The 18,858-nt window shown below is 42.4% G+C and overlaps 1 protein-coding gene across 1 annotated transcript; it reads right to left on the bottom strand.

Moving 5' to 3' along the window:
* Positions 1 to 807: 807 nt before the first annotated feature.
* mcm9 (minichromosome maintenance 9 homologous recombination repair factor) lies at positions 808 to 17,459 on the bottom strand. Its single transcript, XM_056294203.1, has 16 exons — positions 17,295 to 17,459; positions 16,583 to 16,745; positions 15,826 to 15,932; positions 15,020 to 15,226; positions 14,703 to 14,784; positions 13,436 to 13,636; positions 11,819 to 11,944; positions 9,244 to 9,363; positions 8,712 to 8,886; positions 7,261 to 7,463; positions 6,199 to 6,402; positions 4,620 to 4,702; positions 4,193 to 4,338; positions 1,771 to 3,109; positions 1,377 to 1,465; positions 808 to 967 (listed from the first exon to the last, which is right to left on the bottom strand). The coding sequence occupies exons 1-16, from the start codon at positions 17,457 to 17,459 to the stop codon at positions 808 to 810; spliced, it is 3,570 nt and encodes a 1,189-aa protein (XP_056150178.1).
* Positions 17,460 to 18,858: the final 1,399 nt, after the last annotated feature.

Genomic DNA, 18,858 nt, shown 5'->3' with positions numbered 1-18,858 from the left:
TCTGTTGTCTGGTTTTTTTTTTATTTCCCCCCCTTTTTCTCCCCAATTGTATCTGCCAAATTACCCCACTCTTCCGAGCCGTCCTGGTCGCTGCTCCACCCCCTCTGCTGATCCGGGGAGGGCCACATGCCTCCTCCAATACGTATGGAGTCACCAGCCGCTTTTCACCTGACAGTGAGGAGTTTCGCCAGGGGGACGTAGCACGCAGGAGGATCACGCTATTCTCCCCAGTTCCCCCTCCCCCCAAACAGGCGCCCCGACCGACCAGAGGAGGCGCTAATGCAGCGACCACAACACATACCCACATCCAGTTTCCCACCCACAGACACGGCCAATTGTGTCTGTAGGGATGCCCAACCAAGCCGGAGGTAACATGGTTATTTGAACCGGCGATCCCCGTGTTGGTAGGCAACGGAATAGACCGCCACACCACCCGGATGCCCGTTTTCCTTTTTCAGCAGCACAATATTGATCAACATCTCATTTACGCAAATAAAAGCTCTTAAATGCAAATGCAAGAGAACCCCCCCACCACCACTCTCCTCCACAAGGAGACAGAGACATACTACCAAATAAGACAGGGAAAAAACACAATATATTGGACCGGGGTACTCAACCATGTGCAATGGAAGGTCGAGAGTATGCAGGTTTTCCCTCCAACAGGACTCGTAAATAGGCGATTGTTTTGTCTTTCTATTTGATTGAAGGTATGCACATCAGTGAAATCAGCTGGAAGGGAGACCGGATGAAGTGAAAACTAGAATACTCTCAGCCCTCCATGGCATAGGGTTGAGCATCACTGCATTATTACACTTTGGTTCTCTTCCCAGCCTCTTGGTCCCAGTCAACATTGAGATCATCGTCACTGAAGTCTTCACAACTAAATAGAGACAGTCCAGAAAGTGGGGCCTTGCAACCGAGGCTGTCACTGCTGGTTGGAAGACCCAGCTCAAAGCACTTCCTTTTCCTAGGGTTGATTAGGCTTTCGTGAGTGACAGAAGTCTCACCGTTAACACTGCCACCATTAATCTTTGTCATGTTAACATGATTACTAGCTCCAGGACTCCCAGCACTGTGACTTCCAGTCACATGTCCTGATTCAGTGACTGCCCTCATTGCACTGCATTTTGTCAGAGTTTCAGTATTTGTCCATTGATTTGGTGGTTTTGTGGTTTTCATTTTAGATTCCCATCCTGAGGTGAACTTTGTGCCAGCGGACGGCAGTGCTCCTGTCACCCCATCTCTGGTAGCTAAAGATTTGTCTTTTTGTCCATCAACTGCTAAGGGAGCACAACTGTCTTTGGTCTTTGTGAAAGTATTCTCAACAGCAAGACTTATGGATTCCTGTCCTTGAGAGCTTAAACAGTAAACACTACGTATCATAGTTAATGGTTTTTGGATTTCTATGAAACTGGTGGTTGCAGGTTTTGGATCTACAGTTACAGCTATAGGCTTTGGGGAAGCCCTGAAAGAAAACCTTGAGAGTTTGACCAGTGTGGAGGGGGCCACTGTGGGTTTAGGCTGGTCCAATTTGTGTGGTGTTATTGAATCTTGCAAGTTTGTACTTTGTTCAAGTAGAAAGTTGTCAATAGAAGTATCTTCTCTAGTCCCCTTACCCACATTAGTCAGCTTGTTTAGAAGCTGTTGACATTTCTGTTCTGTATCATCTCTGTTTATAGTACCTACCCCTTTCCTTATTCCTGAAAACTGTGATCCATCATCTTTATTGCTCCGCTCTAGTCCAAAGCCAATTTTGTCTCCCCTCATTACCTTATCAATTCCTTTCTCCCCTTCTGCTACATTAGGTGTGCTTTCAGCGCGAGACTCACGCACTCTCTCATCACTGGGAGTTCTAATGTTTGTCACTGCGCTGCTGTCATCTGCTGGTGAATTCTGGTTTTGCCTCTGCTGACTTTTCTCTTTCTTACCTTTCTTACCTTCTCCCGGCCTGCCCCGGCCTATCAGTGAGGTGCCAGAGTCATGGCTGACTGCTTTCTGTTTGTGCATTAAGGCTTTTCTATTGCTGTTGGTGTGTTTATCTGTGCTCAGATGTTCAGGGTCAGCTTTGGATTTTGTGCTGAAATTTGAGCTTGTATCAGGGAAATGACTGTGGCTCGATCTTATCTTCTCCCTGGGTTTGAAGTTGAAGCCTGTGAACATGGTGTGCAAGTCTTTCTTTGTTTCAACTTCAGTTCCACCTCTCTTCCCCATCTCAGTACTGACACTTATACTTGTTGCAGTCCTGATCTCATCCCCTTTATCTGTATTCTGAAATCTGTCTTCCCCTAAAAGAGAGAAATCATCCTCAACTACACTGTCCATTGAAGAGCTTTTTTTTCTTGCCCCAGGTGTGCTGCTAGCTTGGGTGTCTAACAGTGCACCTGAGAAAAGCGATTGCTCTAAATCACTTATCACATCTTTTTGGACACTGATTCCTGAGCCTCCTCTTCCTCCTCCCTCTTTGTCCTGCTGCTGATGACTCATCTCGAGCTCCCTCAGCCGTTTTTCTCTCAGCTTCTTGGAAACCTTCTGGCACACAGAACCCAATACCTCTGCATCTGCTGATGGTGCGATTTCATCTCTCTCATTCTGCCTCTTTCTCTCACAATCCTGTCTGTCCTCTGGTGGTCCACGGGTCTGCTTTTGTCGCTTTTTGTCACAGTTTTTGCTCTCTGCTTGTAAAGCAGTGGTGGTTGTTTTACTAGAGGCATTATTCAGCACATATGCACTCCCATGGTGGAGGACTGAACCAGAGTTGCCTGGCAACAGTTCATTAGAGTGTTTCAGTATGATTTGGGTTTCCTCCAAAGGTTGACTGTCGGGTGGTTTGGATGCCATGACTATTTTTGGATATTTTGAGACCGAGTTAGTCTTTGGGTGTATATTGTTCTTTTGCTGTGTTGATGAAATAGGTGAGGAGGCAATGGCGTTTGGGGAAGTAAATTTGGTGTTCAGCGAGTTAATCCAGTCCAGCCCGCTCTCCATTGGAACATCATCTGCCAGGTGGTCTATGATGATGTTATTGCGGTCCATTAGGTGAGTTTCCGTGTGATGGGACTTGGGGGTCTCTGCAACTGTGGGACAAGAGCCTGGGATAGTCGTTTTCAGCCTAAGGGAAACATATGGATGAAAGAATAATCAGCAACACGATGGTTGGGTTGGTAACTACTCCAAAGAAAGGCATGAACTACACTAATAATGGCTAAAACAAAAGGACATGGAGAAGAAAAAGATGGGACTGTGGCGGGGTGGGAGGTGAAATGGTTGGAGAGGGCCAGGAAGGGAAAAGACAGAGAACTTGTGAAGAACACCAGAGAGCTAGTGTGTATTATGCAATAGAGACAGTGGCAACCTTCCCATTCAGCCAACTTTATACAGTTTACTAGAGCTGTGCGATATGATGATGTACGTATATCGTGTGACAATAGAGCACAATGCGAAACGATGACATTTTTCAATTGTTTATTTTGTTGTGTTGCAAATCACACTCTTTATGACAACGTTTTGTCGTTTGGAGTCCGTTCAACTTTTGCACGGATTATATTAGTAAATTAGCCTTAATGGCTTTTTACTCGTGAAGCTTTTATTGCACTTACAGTAATGTAACTAGTGTAGTGGTCATCAACTCTCCACCGCTGTCTGTCTCTCCTCCACTTAGCTCTGTGTGTGGAGGGCTGACCCGCCACACACACACACACACACTCACACACACACACACACACACACACACACACACACACACACACACCAAGGTGTCCTTGAGTAAGGCACTGAACCCCTAACTGCTCCTGATGAGTAAGTTCGCACCTTGCATGGTAGCTTCCGCCATCAGTGTACGTATACGTATATGTGTGTGTGAATGGGTGAATGCGAGGCATACATTGTAAAATGATTTGAGCGGTTGGTAGACTAGAAAAGCATTATATAAAATAAATCAAGTCCGTTTATCTAATATGAAATGACCGACATCGGGATATGAGATTTTTGTCATATTGTACAGCGCTACAATTTATCATGAAAAAAGTCGAAGGAAAACACTGAAATATAAACAAAAAAATCCCAATATATTACAAGACAACCACAATGTCGGCGTGAGTACAAACCTGACAAGTATTTCTAGTATGATGAGCAATCATATGAATTGTTCAGAGAAAACGAAAAACTCTTTGAAAAATCAATTATAGCAACTCACTTAGCAAGTCTGTCCATCTCCTTGTTTAGGAGGTGGGGGAGGTTCAGTCCTTCCAGCACTAGCTGACATTGGGTTTGGTACTGCTGGCCAGGGTCAGCCGGGAATGAGGTGTGTAAAGCATTCATGTTTCCCAGCAGAGCACCACCCTGAAGACAGGAGAGCAGAATGTACTGGGTTACCACAGCATATCCAACATTCATAAAATGGTGAATAGAGATATGGACCATTAGCGGAATGTATTCATGTGGTAAGTCACCTCTTAATATGGATTGAACATTTGTGATCTAAAATTTAAAGAAAAGCACTACACTACAGTCGTACAATACATGACTTATTAGAGATGTGGCAAGGCCGGTATATTTTTAGCTCATATGGTTTTGACTGACAGGTCCTCATCAGATCAACCTAAGTACATCAGGAAGCTCACCTGCATCGAACACTCCATGACAGAGACGGCCACCACTGCATCCTCTATGGTCACGGTCTGTCTATACATCAGCCTGGCATGGGCTTCAGAAAAAAATAAATGCATGCAAGATTTAAAGCAGTGTAACCAAAGTCCTACAGGCTGCTATTAATCTAAAGTCTACAAATGTGTGAATGGGCAGCAATGCAATAATAATAATAATTTTATTTATATAGCACTTTTCTAAAACAATGTTACAAAGTGCTTTACGAAGAAATAAAACCAGACAAGGCAAAAATAAGAGTAAGACCAAATAACAGTAAAAAATAAAAACACATCAAACATTTGTAAAAGCTTTCATAAAAAGTTTTAAGACTAGATTTCAAAGAAGCAAGAGACTTGGTTTGTCTTAGTTCAACAGGAAGAGAGTTCCATAGTGTGGGGACTCTGACAGCAAAAGCCCAATCACCCTTTGTACCAAACCGAGACCTGGGAATAACCAGCAGGGCTCCATCTGCCGATCTTCATAGTCGAGGGGGCATATACCAAGCCAATAAATCAGAAACGTATGTAGGAGCAAGACCATTTAAAGTCTTAAAAGTAAGCAATAAAATTTCAAAATCAATTCAAAATATAACAGGGAACCAATGCAGAGAGGCAAGTACAGGAGTGAAATGGTCATGCCTCTTTGTCCCGGTAATAAGCTGAGCAGTGGTGTTTTGTACCAACTGCAGACAGTGGGAGGGAGCCCTTGCTGATATCAGAATAATGTGCATTACAATAGTCAAGATGAGAACAGATAAATGTACAATTTTTTGCAGATCGGCAATTGATAAAAATGACTTAATTTTGGAGATTAGCTTGAGCTGGAGAAAGAATGACTGAACAACATGTTTGATTTGATTATCTAAACCGAGGTTAGCAACGAATATTACCCCAAGATTCATAGCAGCCTGCTTAAAACTACCTGACAGATCACCAAGATTATTAAGAAAAGGGCTGATGGAAATTTTGGGACCGAACAGAATGACCTCAGACTTATCAAATTTGGGAAAATTTTCGGACGTCCAGGATTTAACGTCAGAGAGGGAAGTTGTGAGATTTGCTAGGGTGCTAGGATTTGTGGGTTTTAGTGGCATCTATAATTGAGTATCGTCATCATAAATATGGTAGAGCACATCATGATTTTGAATGACCTTGCCAAGGGACAGCATGTATATAGAAAAGAGAAGGGGGCCAAGAACTGAGCCTTGAGGGACACCACAACTCAACTGAGCCATTGAGGAGGTAGAGCTACACAGAACAACAGAAAAAATTTTGCTGGTAAGGTAAGAGCGTAATAAGCTAAGAGCCGAGCCCTTGATGCCAACCCAAGCCTCTAAGCGATGTAAGAGGACGTTGTGATTGACTGCGTCAAAGGTAGCACTTAAGTCTAAAAGAACTAAAATCGAACAGTCACCTCTGTCTGTCAAAACAAGGTGTATAAAGTAAAAAGTAAAACCTGTGCAATAGTTAACAAATAATAGACTTAATCCATGCAACAAGGTCATAAGATTTAGGCAAACTAGCTTGAAAGTGATATGAAATTTGCCATCCATACCCTCAGCCAATCTGCTGAGGCTCTCCAGCATGCGAATGGTGGTGCGTGCTGCACTGCGGCTGTCGCTCTGTCTCTGGAGCTGGTAGTAGCGGGCCAGAATAGTGTTGGCCTCTTCAGATACCTGTGGCTTCAATTGTTTGATCACACAGAAGTAAGCCTTCATCTTTTCCATGGACCATAGAGAGGAAGACTCACTGGGCATTCCTGAGCAGAGAAGGGAACAAGAAAGTAAAAATAATAATAATAAAAAAAGCTGCAACACCCTACTGCCTTCTGGAGCCTTTTAGGGTCATTCTAAGGGTTCGGTTTAATTTCCTTATGTGGTATTTTCATTATTCTTGAGTACAGCAACACAGTATGAAAAATATCAAATCTGCACATCAAAATGCTGTTGAGTAAAGCAAATTAATTCATTTGACACTTAAGAATCACAAGGGTTAAATTTACAAGTTTTAGATTCAGTGTATGTCAACCAACAATCGGAAATGTGGTGGATGCCACAAGGAACCCCCTGCAACAAGACAGTCATGACATGTGAGTCATCAATTGCAATAAAGCCATATTTTAGGTATGAGTCGTATTTCCTTTGGAAGGAAGCCTTTTTTTTTGGCCTCTGCTCTCTCTACGTTATCATCATCGTTAAACCTTTTATCTCTCCTACCTCTTCCAAGGAAACTCTCAAGAGACGTTTGTTGTTTACTCATGATAGCTATCTAGTTATAACACGCACATCAAGTAGGTAAGTGGATGTCGACTGATGACCTCGCATGCATTGCATTACTCAAGTTCAATATCATTATCCTCATCCTGTTTTGGGCGTGACAGGGAATGGTGAGGAAAGGTGCAACACAGACATAGTTTAATGTAATTACCGCACAAATAGTCTATAATGTTGTTTATTTTTCAGGGTTTAATTATTTTCTCTCGCGGCCCTTCTCATACTCTTTAAATTGTTGCTGTGAATAACTGAAACACAAATTTAAGGAGAATGTTGTTTAATCCAATAACAACTCATATCTTTCTGGGGTATGACATTTGCATAGAGGCAGAAACAGTTACAACCTTGCTCTTCCAGAATGAAGGAGGAAATGATGCGGTCCCACTCAAAGTTTTTGGTGTCCAGAAGAACCAAAACTAAATCAAAACGGCTGAGCAATGGGCTGGCCAGGGCTACATTCACAGACACCGGCTCGTTGGGATTATACTGGCCTTTAGGGTTGGTGGCAGCCAGAATAGTACTGCGAGTGTTCAGCTTACACACCATGCTGTGAAGAGGAAGCAGAATTAAATCAAGGATGAGATATATGTTATGAGTCTTAATGTGAATGTACAGGGTATCAGCAGTTTCACTGAGACAGAGACATTTAAGATGGTGTTATTTCAACGTGAAACTATAAACAGGTTTAGACCTACCAGAACACAACTCCACATCTTATGTTTCTTGTACAAGAAATAACGATATATTTTACACTTCTAGAGGTAATTTGCAAAAGTTAAATGCTTTAATTAATCTCATTTCAGACCTTTTGGGCCTTGAGTTAGCATAATACAATTTAAGACATTTTCTATAACCTAAGAGCAAATGGCATGTTTGATTCTGTGGAGATTAATTGATAATCTCTTTCAGCTGTCAACTTGGTATTTGGCATCTTCAGTATCAGGAAGTGGTTTGCAATTATATATGAAAGAAAGAGAGAAAGCCACTTTATTTTGTCATTGTACAGTTACAATGACATTTGTTCTCTGCATTTAACCCATCCTATGCTAGGAGCATTGGCAGCTGCAGCGCCCGGGGACCAACTCCAGCTCTTCTTTCCATTGGTCAGGGGCACAGGCAGGAGTATTAACGCTAACATTCATGTCTTTTTGATGGTGGGAGGAAACCAGAGCACCGGGAGGAAACCCACGCAGACACGGGGAGAACATGCAAACTCCACACAGAAAGGACCTGGGACGATAGTCCGCGGTGGTGTAGCAGTCTAAAGCATCGGCTTTGTGTTGATGCGGTTGCCCACTGGGGACCGGGGTCCGTGCCTCAGTATCGTCAGATCCGACTATGGCCAGACTCGATGAAGCAGCAATAATTGGCAACGCTGTCTTCGGGAGGGGGGTGGGATCAGCTTGTGTTCGTCACGAGTGCATCTCTGTGTGTGTCGGAAAAAGCAGTAGTTCGGCCTGGATTTGCCTTGTCACGAAAGTGGCAAGGCGTCTCCTTCCGAGACTGCCAGCAGTTGGCGAACGCATGCAGTACGAGTGTGGGTGTTTTAACTAAAATAGGGATCGATTGGCCACTAAAATGGGAGAAAAAAAAGGGAAAAATCAGAAATAAATTAAAAAAAGAAAAAGAAAAAGAAAGGACCTGGGATAATACAACCTGGGGTTCGAACCCAGGACTTTCTTGCTGTTTAGTATATGTGTGTGTGTCTTTTGGCTAGAGAAATATTCTCTGGCTTAATGAATATAGGCATCACTGTTTGGATGAGTTTGATAGGATTTCTGTGTGGCGGTCTTACCCAGCTTTAGCTACACTGATAGTCTGTTGCTCCATAGCTTCATGAATGCTGGTACGGTCGTGCTCCTTGATGCTGTTAAATTCATCAATGCAGCACAGACCACAATCTGACAACACCAGAGCTCCTGCCTCGAGATGCCACTCACCTCCATCTCTCACAGCCGCGACTGTCAGACCTATGTGAAATTTAATTGTAATGATGAAAATGGATAAAATTTTAAGATTATTGCCCTGCCCATTTCAATTAAACTGTAGTAAGGAATTCAAATGTTCTAACATATTAACTGAGTTGTTAGACTTGTCTTTGCAAGCAAAAGATTATCAGATTGTCTCCATTTCTCACAACACATGCTTTTTGGTCTTGTTGTGGACTCTATAAATTTACTAATGATTAAATTCCTCCATCAAAGAGTTGCAGGATTTGAGTCAACAAATTCACTGGAATGCTCCTGCATGGCAGATTTGCATTAAATGTTAATAGCATCAAAGGTTTTATGACACAAGGACCCACGAGTCTAACCCCTGGAGTGTACCTGCATTTGTGGATCCGATTCCAGCTGTGAGCACAGAGCGAGGTGTGATCTTAGCTGCATACTTCAAGAACTGAGACTTCCCTGTGCCTGGATCCCCAACCAGTAACATGTGAGACTCACCTGGGGAGGACAATATAAATAACATCTTTAGGGCTGTGTTTGAATGAAGCAGCCTCTATTTGTGGTGGTTTCCAATACAAGTTACTTACTTCATGGAAAAAGTTGATTTTCTACAAGAAACATTACAGTCCTGACTACTGTAGTGTAAATTAAGGGAGTGACGAAGGACAGGATTAGGAACGAGTATATTAGAGGGACAGCTCAGGTTGGATAGTTTGGAGACAAAGCAAGAGAGACAAGATTGAGATGGCTTGGACATGTGTGGAGGAGAGATGCTGTGTATATTTGGAGAAGGATGCTGAATATGGAGCTGCCAGGGGAGAGGAGAAGAGGAAGGCAAAAGAGATTTATGGATGTGGTGAGGGAGGACATGCAGGTGGCTGGTGTGACAGAAGGAGATGCAGAGGACAGGAAGAAATGGAAACGGATGATCAGCTGTGGTGACCCCTAATGGGAGCAGCCGAAAGTAGTAGTAGTAGTATCAAGGAAAATATGTTGCTAGATATTGGGGCTGTTTGTGCATGTTTGTAATCCTGAGGGATTTGGTTGAATGAGATCCTATCTATGCACTTTTTGTGACATAACAGCTTGTGACAATTTTGCTTATCAGGGTGTCTCCCCGCCTGCCGCCCAATGACTGCTGGAATAGGCTCCAGCATCCCCGTGACCCTGAGAGCAGGATAAGCGGTTGAGATAATGGATGGATGGAAAAATTATAGACGTACATAAATGCTCATAATAATAGGGTCTGAATCTGAGATATCGCCTGACAAAGCGCCGTGAAACAGAAGTGCAGAAACAGCACACTAGCGTCAAAAAATGTTAGATCCATAAGATTTATAATTTCCTTATAATTTCTCAGCACTCGCATACACTGAAATGGAATTTGTCCTCTGCATTTAACCCATCATTACACAGCTGAGGTCTTCAGCATTTTGTCTTCCCTTTAACGGCCAAGGTGAACTAAGGCGTGATGTTCACTGTTGTGAGTGAGGGATGTCAGGTGGTGCCCAAGCTGAGATGCTATATGTTTCCACATTTTAACAGTGCAGTTAAAAAATTTAAATATAGTACAAGAATGTGTTGACAAAACGTATTTTGCAGTTCACCTTTATTGATAGCCCACATTTAGCAAAAAAACAAAACAAAAAACAAACCCTAATTCCAAAACGAATACCCACTCAGTGAACGAATACTTGAATAGTCAGGTCCAGCCCTACTATATACACACACACACACACACACACATATATACATACATACACACACACATATATATACATATACATACAGGGGTTAAAGCAAAAAAAAAAAAAAAATCCTGAGCCTGAACTTTTGTGTGTGTGTGTGTGTGTGGGGGGGGGGGGTTGTCATCCTGTGGCGTGGACACATTCACAGGGTAAAAAAAAACAAAACAAAACATTATATGGAAATAAATGATTGCAGATTATGGTGGGCCTTTTGAAACTGCAATAACAACAAAGGTCAGTAGGTGGCCATAGTAAAACGAACAAGGACATTGAGGACTTTTTCTATGTTCTGGTTGGTGGCTTCGTTGACATTTAAGGAAAACCTGCCGTTTTTCAGCTTTTCCGAAATATGACTTTTAAACTCTGGTGTTATGCCGCGTGTGTCAAATAGCTGGCATGCTGATTAGATATTGACAGTTTTGTCAAAGCAATTTGGTCTTCAGCTATTTTTTTGAATAAATTCACCAGGGGTTGAGAGAGCTTGAAAGACAGATCGTGTTCTGCAATGAACGTGCACACACGTATTTTCAAGTCACACACAAGGTCAGTTATTGATGCCGGTACATCAGCTGTGGTTGTTGCTCCCGGTAACCGCGTTGTGTGTTGGGGAGCACAAACAGCTGCTCTATGAGCGGGGTCTGACTCATGACGTGGTAGCACTTTTTCCCCACTAGTTGCATATACTAGCTTTCTCGAGCACAAAGTGCAGAAGCAAGCCCCTGCTTCTCTTAACTTCTTACACCTGCTACCAAAAGGCTTACCGTCCTTCTCTATCTCTTCTATCCACGGCCAGCGCCATTTATTTTTTAATCCTTTATCAACTAGGAGGGCATCTTCCCCAGGATTCATGAACTTACTCTCCATCCTACTCTCCTTCGACGTGACGTCTCTCTACTTGGGCATCTATGCAGCATAGGACTCAGTTGAAGCACATTTTTCCAAGACCCACCCCATTCTACTTCTGATTGGCTAATAATGTTAGTTTGAGAGCGGGAGAGTTGTGATCCTCTCATATCATTGGCAGACGAACTCATAAACTCGAAAGTGATGGTGAAGATATCAAGACGTTTTTTTAAAAATATAAGACTCCCCCCCCGGCAGCCAAACGCCGCACGCTGGAAATCCGGCACGGTGCCGGAATACTTTAAGCCCTGTATATATCAAGGATATTTTTGTTTTTAAAATAAAATAAGCAGGAAACTCACCCCTGACCTTGGTTCCAGATGTATCTGTTCTCTGCACACCACCTGCCAGCACCATCGCAACTGCCAATTTAACCACATACATGCCGAACACCTGCGGGCAGAGGCTCAACAAGATCTGGTTCCTGCCTATGGGAGAGAGTGAAAAAAGGGGTGAATGGAGTGAAAAGACAGAAAGAATAAATCAAATACTGTGAGTCATCAGAGTTGATAGGCAAACAGTGGAAAGTTAAATGTGACAAAGTGTTGGCTTTGGCAACGATTACATGAACTTGAGAGCACCACCAACACGTCTGCATTCCTACTCTTTTCCAAATCCTCTTATTAAGATTAGATGAAAATTGAATGATCCCTGTGGAAAAATTGATTATGGCCTCAGCAGATCAAAAGATTCAGCTGAGAGGAAAGAAGATATTAACAGAAAGAGCAAAGGAGACAAAACATAAACACAACACAGTTGACATAGCAACACAAGAAACATGTTAGTAAAGCAAAGGTTATTGGACCATATGAATTAACAGCGTATGTGCACTGTTACATGTTGATTAATGTATGAATGAACATAAAGCTTATTAGTTTATCAACATGTCCAATTTTCTAGTTCTTTATGTTAGTCAAGTAAGATTTCAATTACGAGCAATATAGCCTGATGGGATGCTCAATGTAAAGAACACTAAGGACATATCTAAGAATACCAAAGACCAGAATATCTAACAGAAAATATCTAGCGGAGGTTATCAAATTGACAGATAAGTAAACACACACACATTTTTTATTGATAAAAAGTTGTTTTTCCCCCCTTGCTTTTGACTTGTTCTTATTTTGAGGGCATTGCATTTAAATCGCCATGTAAAAAGCTTGACTAACCCACTGATCGACTAATCTGGTGCTTTTGCACTTCATTCGGAGTCAACACCGCAACTAACAGTTTACCACAAGGCAACAGGATGAGGCGCGAGACATCACTGTATCTCCTTGTGGCCAAATAAAGAACACCAGTTGAAATCAACCTCAATGCCAAACTTTGTTGATGGTATTTAGGCTTTTACGAATGGCCACCACACAAGTCTAAAATTCTATCTAGGTGAATGTGTAGACATTTAGTTAATCGAGAATATTTTATGTTTTATATTTTCATGTGGCACGGTGGCGCAGTGGTTAGCGCGGTCGCCTGACAGCAAGAAGGTCCTAGGTTCAAGCCCCGGGGTCGTCCAACCTTGGGGGTTATCCCGGGCCATCCTCTGTGTGGAGTTTGCATGTTCTTCAGTCTGCGTGGGTTTTCTCTGGGTGCTCCAGTTTCCTCCCACAGTCCAAAGACATGTAGGTCAGGTGAATCGGCCATACTAAATTGTCCCTAGGTGTGTATGTGTGTGTGTCGGCCCTGTGACGGCCTGGCGGCCTGTCCAGTGTGTCTCCCCACCTGCCGCCCAATAACTGTTGGGATAGGCTCCAGCATCCCCGTGACCCTGAGAGCAGGATAAGCGGTTTGGATAATGGATGGCTGGATGGATATTTTCATGCTAATTTAGCTTTAAGGAAGAAAAAAAAATTCTTGGAGTCCCTGCTGAATCAAATGTTCCAGTACATAAAGTATTAGTGCTGAGTCAAATTTTTTCATACCAGCTATGGGGTCATTTTGGTAGCTCTCCCAAAAGTCATTAAATTCTTTTTGGATGTCCTCCATCAGTAGAGCAGCAATAGCCTGCTGGTTGTTAACCTCTATGTTGTTAGCCTTGAGGACCAGTTCCAAATCACAGGGGGTGTCATCATAAAAGGGCTTCCAGCGTTGGCGCACCACGCCATACACCGTCACATCATCTCCTAGAGAACGTGAGACAAAGGTATTTGTACTGTGAACATTCACTGTCAATAGCATCAGTAAACTACTGTCCGCTATCACACTGAGTAAATAACAAGAGACCATTACACCCGAGTCAGAAACGCTGCCACATCACAGACAATCCCATGAACAAAGATACTACTGTCCATCCATCCATCCATTATCTGAACCGCTTATCCTGCTCTCAGGGTCACGGGGATGCTGGAGCCAATTTCCAGCAATTATTGGGTGGCAGGCGGGGAGACACTCTGGACAGGTCGCCAGGCCACCACAGGGCTGACACACACACACACACACACCTAGGGACAATTTAGCATGGCCGATTCACCTGACTTACATGTCTTTCGACTGTGGGAGGAAACCGGAGCGCCCGGAGGAAACCCACACAGACATGGGGAGAACATGCAAAGTCCACACAGAGGACGACCCGGGATGACCCACCAAGGTTGGACTACCCCAGGGCTCGAACCTTGGACTTCCTTGCTGTGAGGCGACCGCACTAACCACTGCGCCACTGTGCCGCCCAAGATACTATTGTATAAAAAACAATTAGAGAGAATGAACTTCATTCTCATGGGGGAATTCAGGGGTGCAGATACAAGACTCATTACAGCACAACAATGCAGACTTTAACAGCTCAAAAAATTAAAACAATATGATAATATAACTACTTTAAAAATTATACATAGTATAGTGTGGGCACGGATACCTTTCAAAGTGTCATCTTTATCTAAGTAATTAACAGACAGACCCCCAGGAAACAATGATGATGGATACACACAAATTGAAAATAAACAACATCACGTTATCCTTTAAAAACAAGACTGATTGAATTATGTGTACGGAAATATTTTTCAAATAGTTAAATATGCGCCTCCACATTGTCAGTGCTAATGGGAGGAAACAAGTAGTTGTTTTTGTGCTGTTGTCCCGAAGATATCTTGAGTCTCTTAAACTGAAACATTTGATTTTAATCTGGATCATATAACTGGGCTTTCATCATTAAGATAATTAACTCTATGGATCATTGGCATTAAAAGCTCTTACCAGATTTGCAGCTGTCTACCAAGTCATCTTCTAGGACGACCAAAATAGAGCGAGGAATACTGCCCACTGTCAGCCTTTGTGCCTGGGCAGGAGAAAGGGGTTGTGAGTAGTATAAATAAATGTTATATGCCAATTTAATCTTTAACCCTTATTTAGCAAACAAGTTGACTAAAACAAAATCTTTAATAGTAATGGCATTTCAACTGAGGTACAAATACATCAATATCTTCAATATCTAGAAAAGGGAAAGATCATGGCAGAAATTTTCAATATGTTCAAAATTCCCAGTTGTGATATTTCACACAAGCGCTTGTTACCTGCTCCTGTATCTTGATCTCCTGGATGTCCCTGCACACAGCAGGCTCAGATCCTACAGAAAGACAGGAGAACTTGTAGGAGTTACAGCCATTTTCATTAGGGCAGGTCTTGGGTGGGACGAGGGTATAGAACTGGTCGAAGTCAGCCTGAATGGAAAAAACATGACGACACTTGCAGCACATGTAATCCCGCTCGTACTCCAAAACCTATAGATTTAAAAAAAGAAAAGTGTATCATGATCAGAAGAAACTCGTTACACTTTTTAGTCACCGATTCTACAACTTGAAAATGATTGCAATAAAGACTTTGCCCCCATGAAACCAACACTTGGTCTTCTAGTGGTCATTGGTACAGTTTGACCTGTAAGGAGTGAGTTAACATCAGAGATTTGTATCTTTATTTGTCCACACTGAAGTATCTTTCTTGGATTTGTCTTTCAAAAGTATTTTTTGTATTTTTCCATTCGAAAGTTTCTTTCTAAAATTGTTCACTTGAAGGGCGTGGTTGTAAGGTAATAGTCAACGGACAACCCGAGTTTTGTTAAAATAATTCCGATACAACCATCGTCAAAATAACTCCGGTGTGGTAACAACGATTCAGGATATGGTTATGTGGGAATAGAAAGCATAACGCTTCAGATATAAATCAAGTATCATTATTAATTTATGTAGGGAGATTGAATTGTGCAGGAGCGAGAGCATTCAGAGAAAATAAGCATTTATGGGTGATTATGGATAAAACCAAAGAAAAGAGGCAATCAACAAAATATCACATGGAATGAATCCTGCATATGCCACCATGTTACCTTGGCAACACTGGTGCGAATGACAGTGCCAGTGACAGACAGGAAGTGTCCTACATCTCTGGACCTTGGGATGGTGTCTCTAGTCAGCTCTGGACAAACTGGTAGACCTTGAGATACAGATGAGGAGAATACAAACTGAAGAGTCATAAAAAAAGTAAACTGCAATTAGACAACCAGATTGTCTACAAAAATACTACAAGATATTGAACACAAGGTGGCAGCCTTTACCAACACATCTAGACTTGATTATGCTGCAGTTGCCAATTATGAAATACAGTTAGGGGGAAATAAACGGGTATAAATAAAAGTCTAAGCATAAACAAACATAGTAACACAACATACATGTTGATTAAAGTGATTTTAAAGTATATGACATAAGGGCAGATGTCCTTGGTGTGCAAATGCAGAAATATAACTAGTCACCATGAAAACACTAGAACATGAATATGAGCCTGCATGCCAAGCAAACTTGCCTCCTTCGCTATCAATACTAGAAACCCAGCTGTGTTATTGTGTTAAGAAAAAAATAGGAAATATCAGGACTGGTCTACTTTTGTACAACAAACGGCTGTTAAAGTGGCTAGTCAATATTCCAAGTATAGTATTAAGGAAGCTACAAAACAAAAATTGTATTATCCATACATTAGGAATTAGAATTCTAATTGTGGGTGCACCCAACCTTGTGTACATCTTTCTCATTTAGTCAGACAAAAATATGGTTTTCTGCTTTTAACAAACCACCATTTGCCTCTCTAACCTGTGATGCGGGCATGAAGAGTACATTTTCCCTTCTGCCCTCCTTTTGATCTTCCACTTTCCTCATGCGAAGCCTCTCGTCTCAACTCCAGTGCTGCCGAGTTCAGTGCTTCATCAAAAATAGCCAGGACTTCACTGGGATAGGCGTTGAAATAGTCCCCAACCTGCCCAGAGATAGCTAAGGATGCATTGATATGCCACTACCATTTCAAAACATATTGTGAGCATAAGAATCAGGTAATTTCTCTAAACAAATACAAATCTATATTTGTTTACTGATGAAGAAACTCTGAAACATTAGCTGTGGATAATTAGATATAAAATGCTTTATAAAGATCCAATTTTCTTTAAAAACAGATCTAGTACATTTTTAAGTGCGGAAAAAGACAAATAAAGTTAATATTAAGTACTTCTTTTATTCGCCTGACATATATTTAATACTACTTTAATGGAAACTTCTCAGACTGTACAGTGTGGATTGCAAACTGCTATATAAAAGACAATGCCTGGAGATGTAGTTTACTATTACAATTTCAATTGTAAGGTGTCTTGTACCCAACTCTCCGTGGTGCGTTCATGATCACAGCACATCAAAAACACGTCTTATCGCTATAACAGAACCTAGGCCACAATGGAGCAAAGTGCTTCCTAAATTAACTGAAATCTATTTATCTGGTTACTTTTCTAGTTAGGAAAAAAGTAGCTGCCATCACCTCCATATTGGCTTCAAACAGTGTCATGGCATTGACCACAACAGGTTGATGGGCATCTTCGTAAGAATCGGAGATGATTTGTAGGATGTCCCCTCGGTGATGCTCCGTCACATAGGCCTGGAACAACTGGCCAATCAGGGCCTGCTGCTCCGGGCTTATCAACATGCTGAAGGGACGGCTTCTAACTTAACTTGCTGGAAGGGAGGAAAGCACCGATTCACCACCAAGCGGACTGGGATCTTGATTAACACGCTTTTGGGCCAAACAAAATAATCATTCTGTCTTCTGAAGGGTGCAGAATGGATAACTGGGAAATGTGAGACTGAACTGGGTGACACCTTTCCTACGATTTAATCGCCGCCAAACAAGAAACTGACAGGAAATCATTTTCAACTTCGTGCTTTGTCTGAGCGCCAGGCGAGCGCGATGGGTGACGTCGTGAGTTTACCCGCATTTCAGGTCACTTCAAACGCGTAACCGCACATGGCAATTTCAATACAACTACAACCCGGTGTGTACGCATGCTCAGTAACCCAGGTAAGAGAAACCACAGAAAGTTGAACAGGTTCATCAGGACAAACGTTGTGTCCAGATGAACAGATTCAATCTTCCGTCATTACAACCCGGCGTTAGCAACGCCTGAATGTAAATGGAGTTGCTATCATATCGCAATACATAATTCACGTTCAACTTTTTTTTTATATGGGAATTAACCTACTCGCTTCCCACGTTAGTTACCGTTTTACACTACGTCTCTGGAAGGGAGAAATGTTTTCTGGATTTAACCTTGCGTAAACTCTAAAAGATGGCTAACGCTAGCGTCACATGCTAGCTCCGTTGCACTAACGAAACAGCGTTAACCACCAGCAAACAGGTCAGCGTCACCTTTAACTATAGCCAACAGTTACAACGCATAGAAAACAAACACATACCTAAAGGCAAATAGCGGGGGCATCGCCTGTGCGGGGTAAATATAAACCCCGTCCCTGAGCTTCATTCCCTGCTGAGAATCACGAACCGCCACCAGACGCGCTTTCTTTCGTATTTCTTCTTCTTCGTTCCCAACGGCCGACGATAAATAGCGAACTGACGCATTACCGCCACCATCTGGCGACAATGCAACACTCATAAAATATAACCTGTGAGTTTAAATTCCATCAACTTTGTTCGTCGACGAAGACATTGGAACAAAAAGAAAGGAGAAAAAAAACATTGACTACCTGAACTCCTCTGCAAAATATCTCTAAAATCATAGTTTAATTCTTTGCCTTTGCAGTCTCGAAATGGAATTGTGTCTTCCAACATCTTGACTACTTTGGATTATTACGCGATTACTCGTGTTCTCCAACCATCCACCCACCATCCACCCGTTATCCAAGCCGCTTATCCTGCTCCCAGGGTCGCGGGGATGCTGGAGCCTATCCCAGCAGTCATTGGGCGGCAGGCGGGGAGACACCCTGGACAGGTCGCCAGGCCATCACAGGGCCCACACACACACGCACACACGCACGCACACACACACACACACACACACATTTCACAAAATTCAACCCCATTGGTTCTT

The sequence above is a fragment of the Lampris incognitus genome, chromosome 15 (assembly GCF_029633865.1).
Source record: "Lampris incognitus isolate fLamInc1 chromosome 15, fLamInc1.hap2, whole genome shotgun sequence".
NCBI lineage: Eukaryota > Metazoa > Chordata > Actinopteri > Lampriformes > Lampridae > Lampris > Lampris incognitus.
Note: the sequence above shows the minus strand (reverse complement) of the source record. Positions and strands in the feature narration are given on the sequence as shown.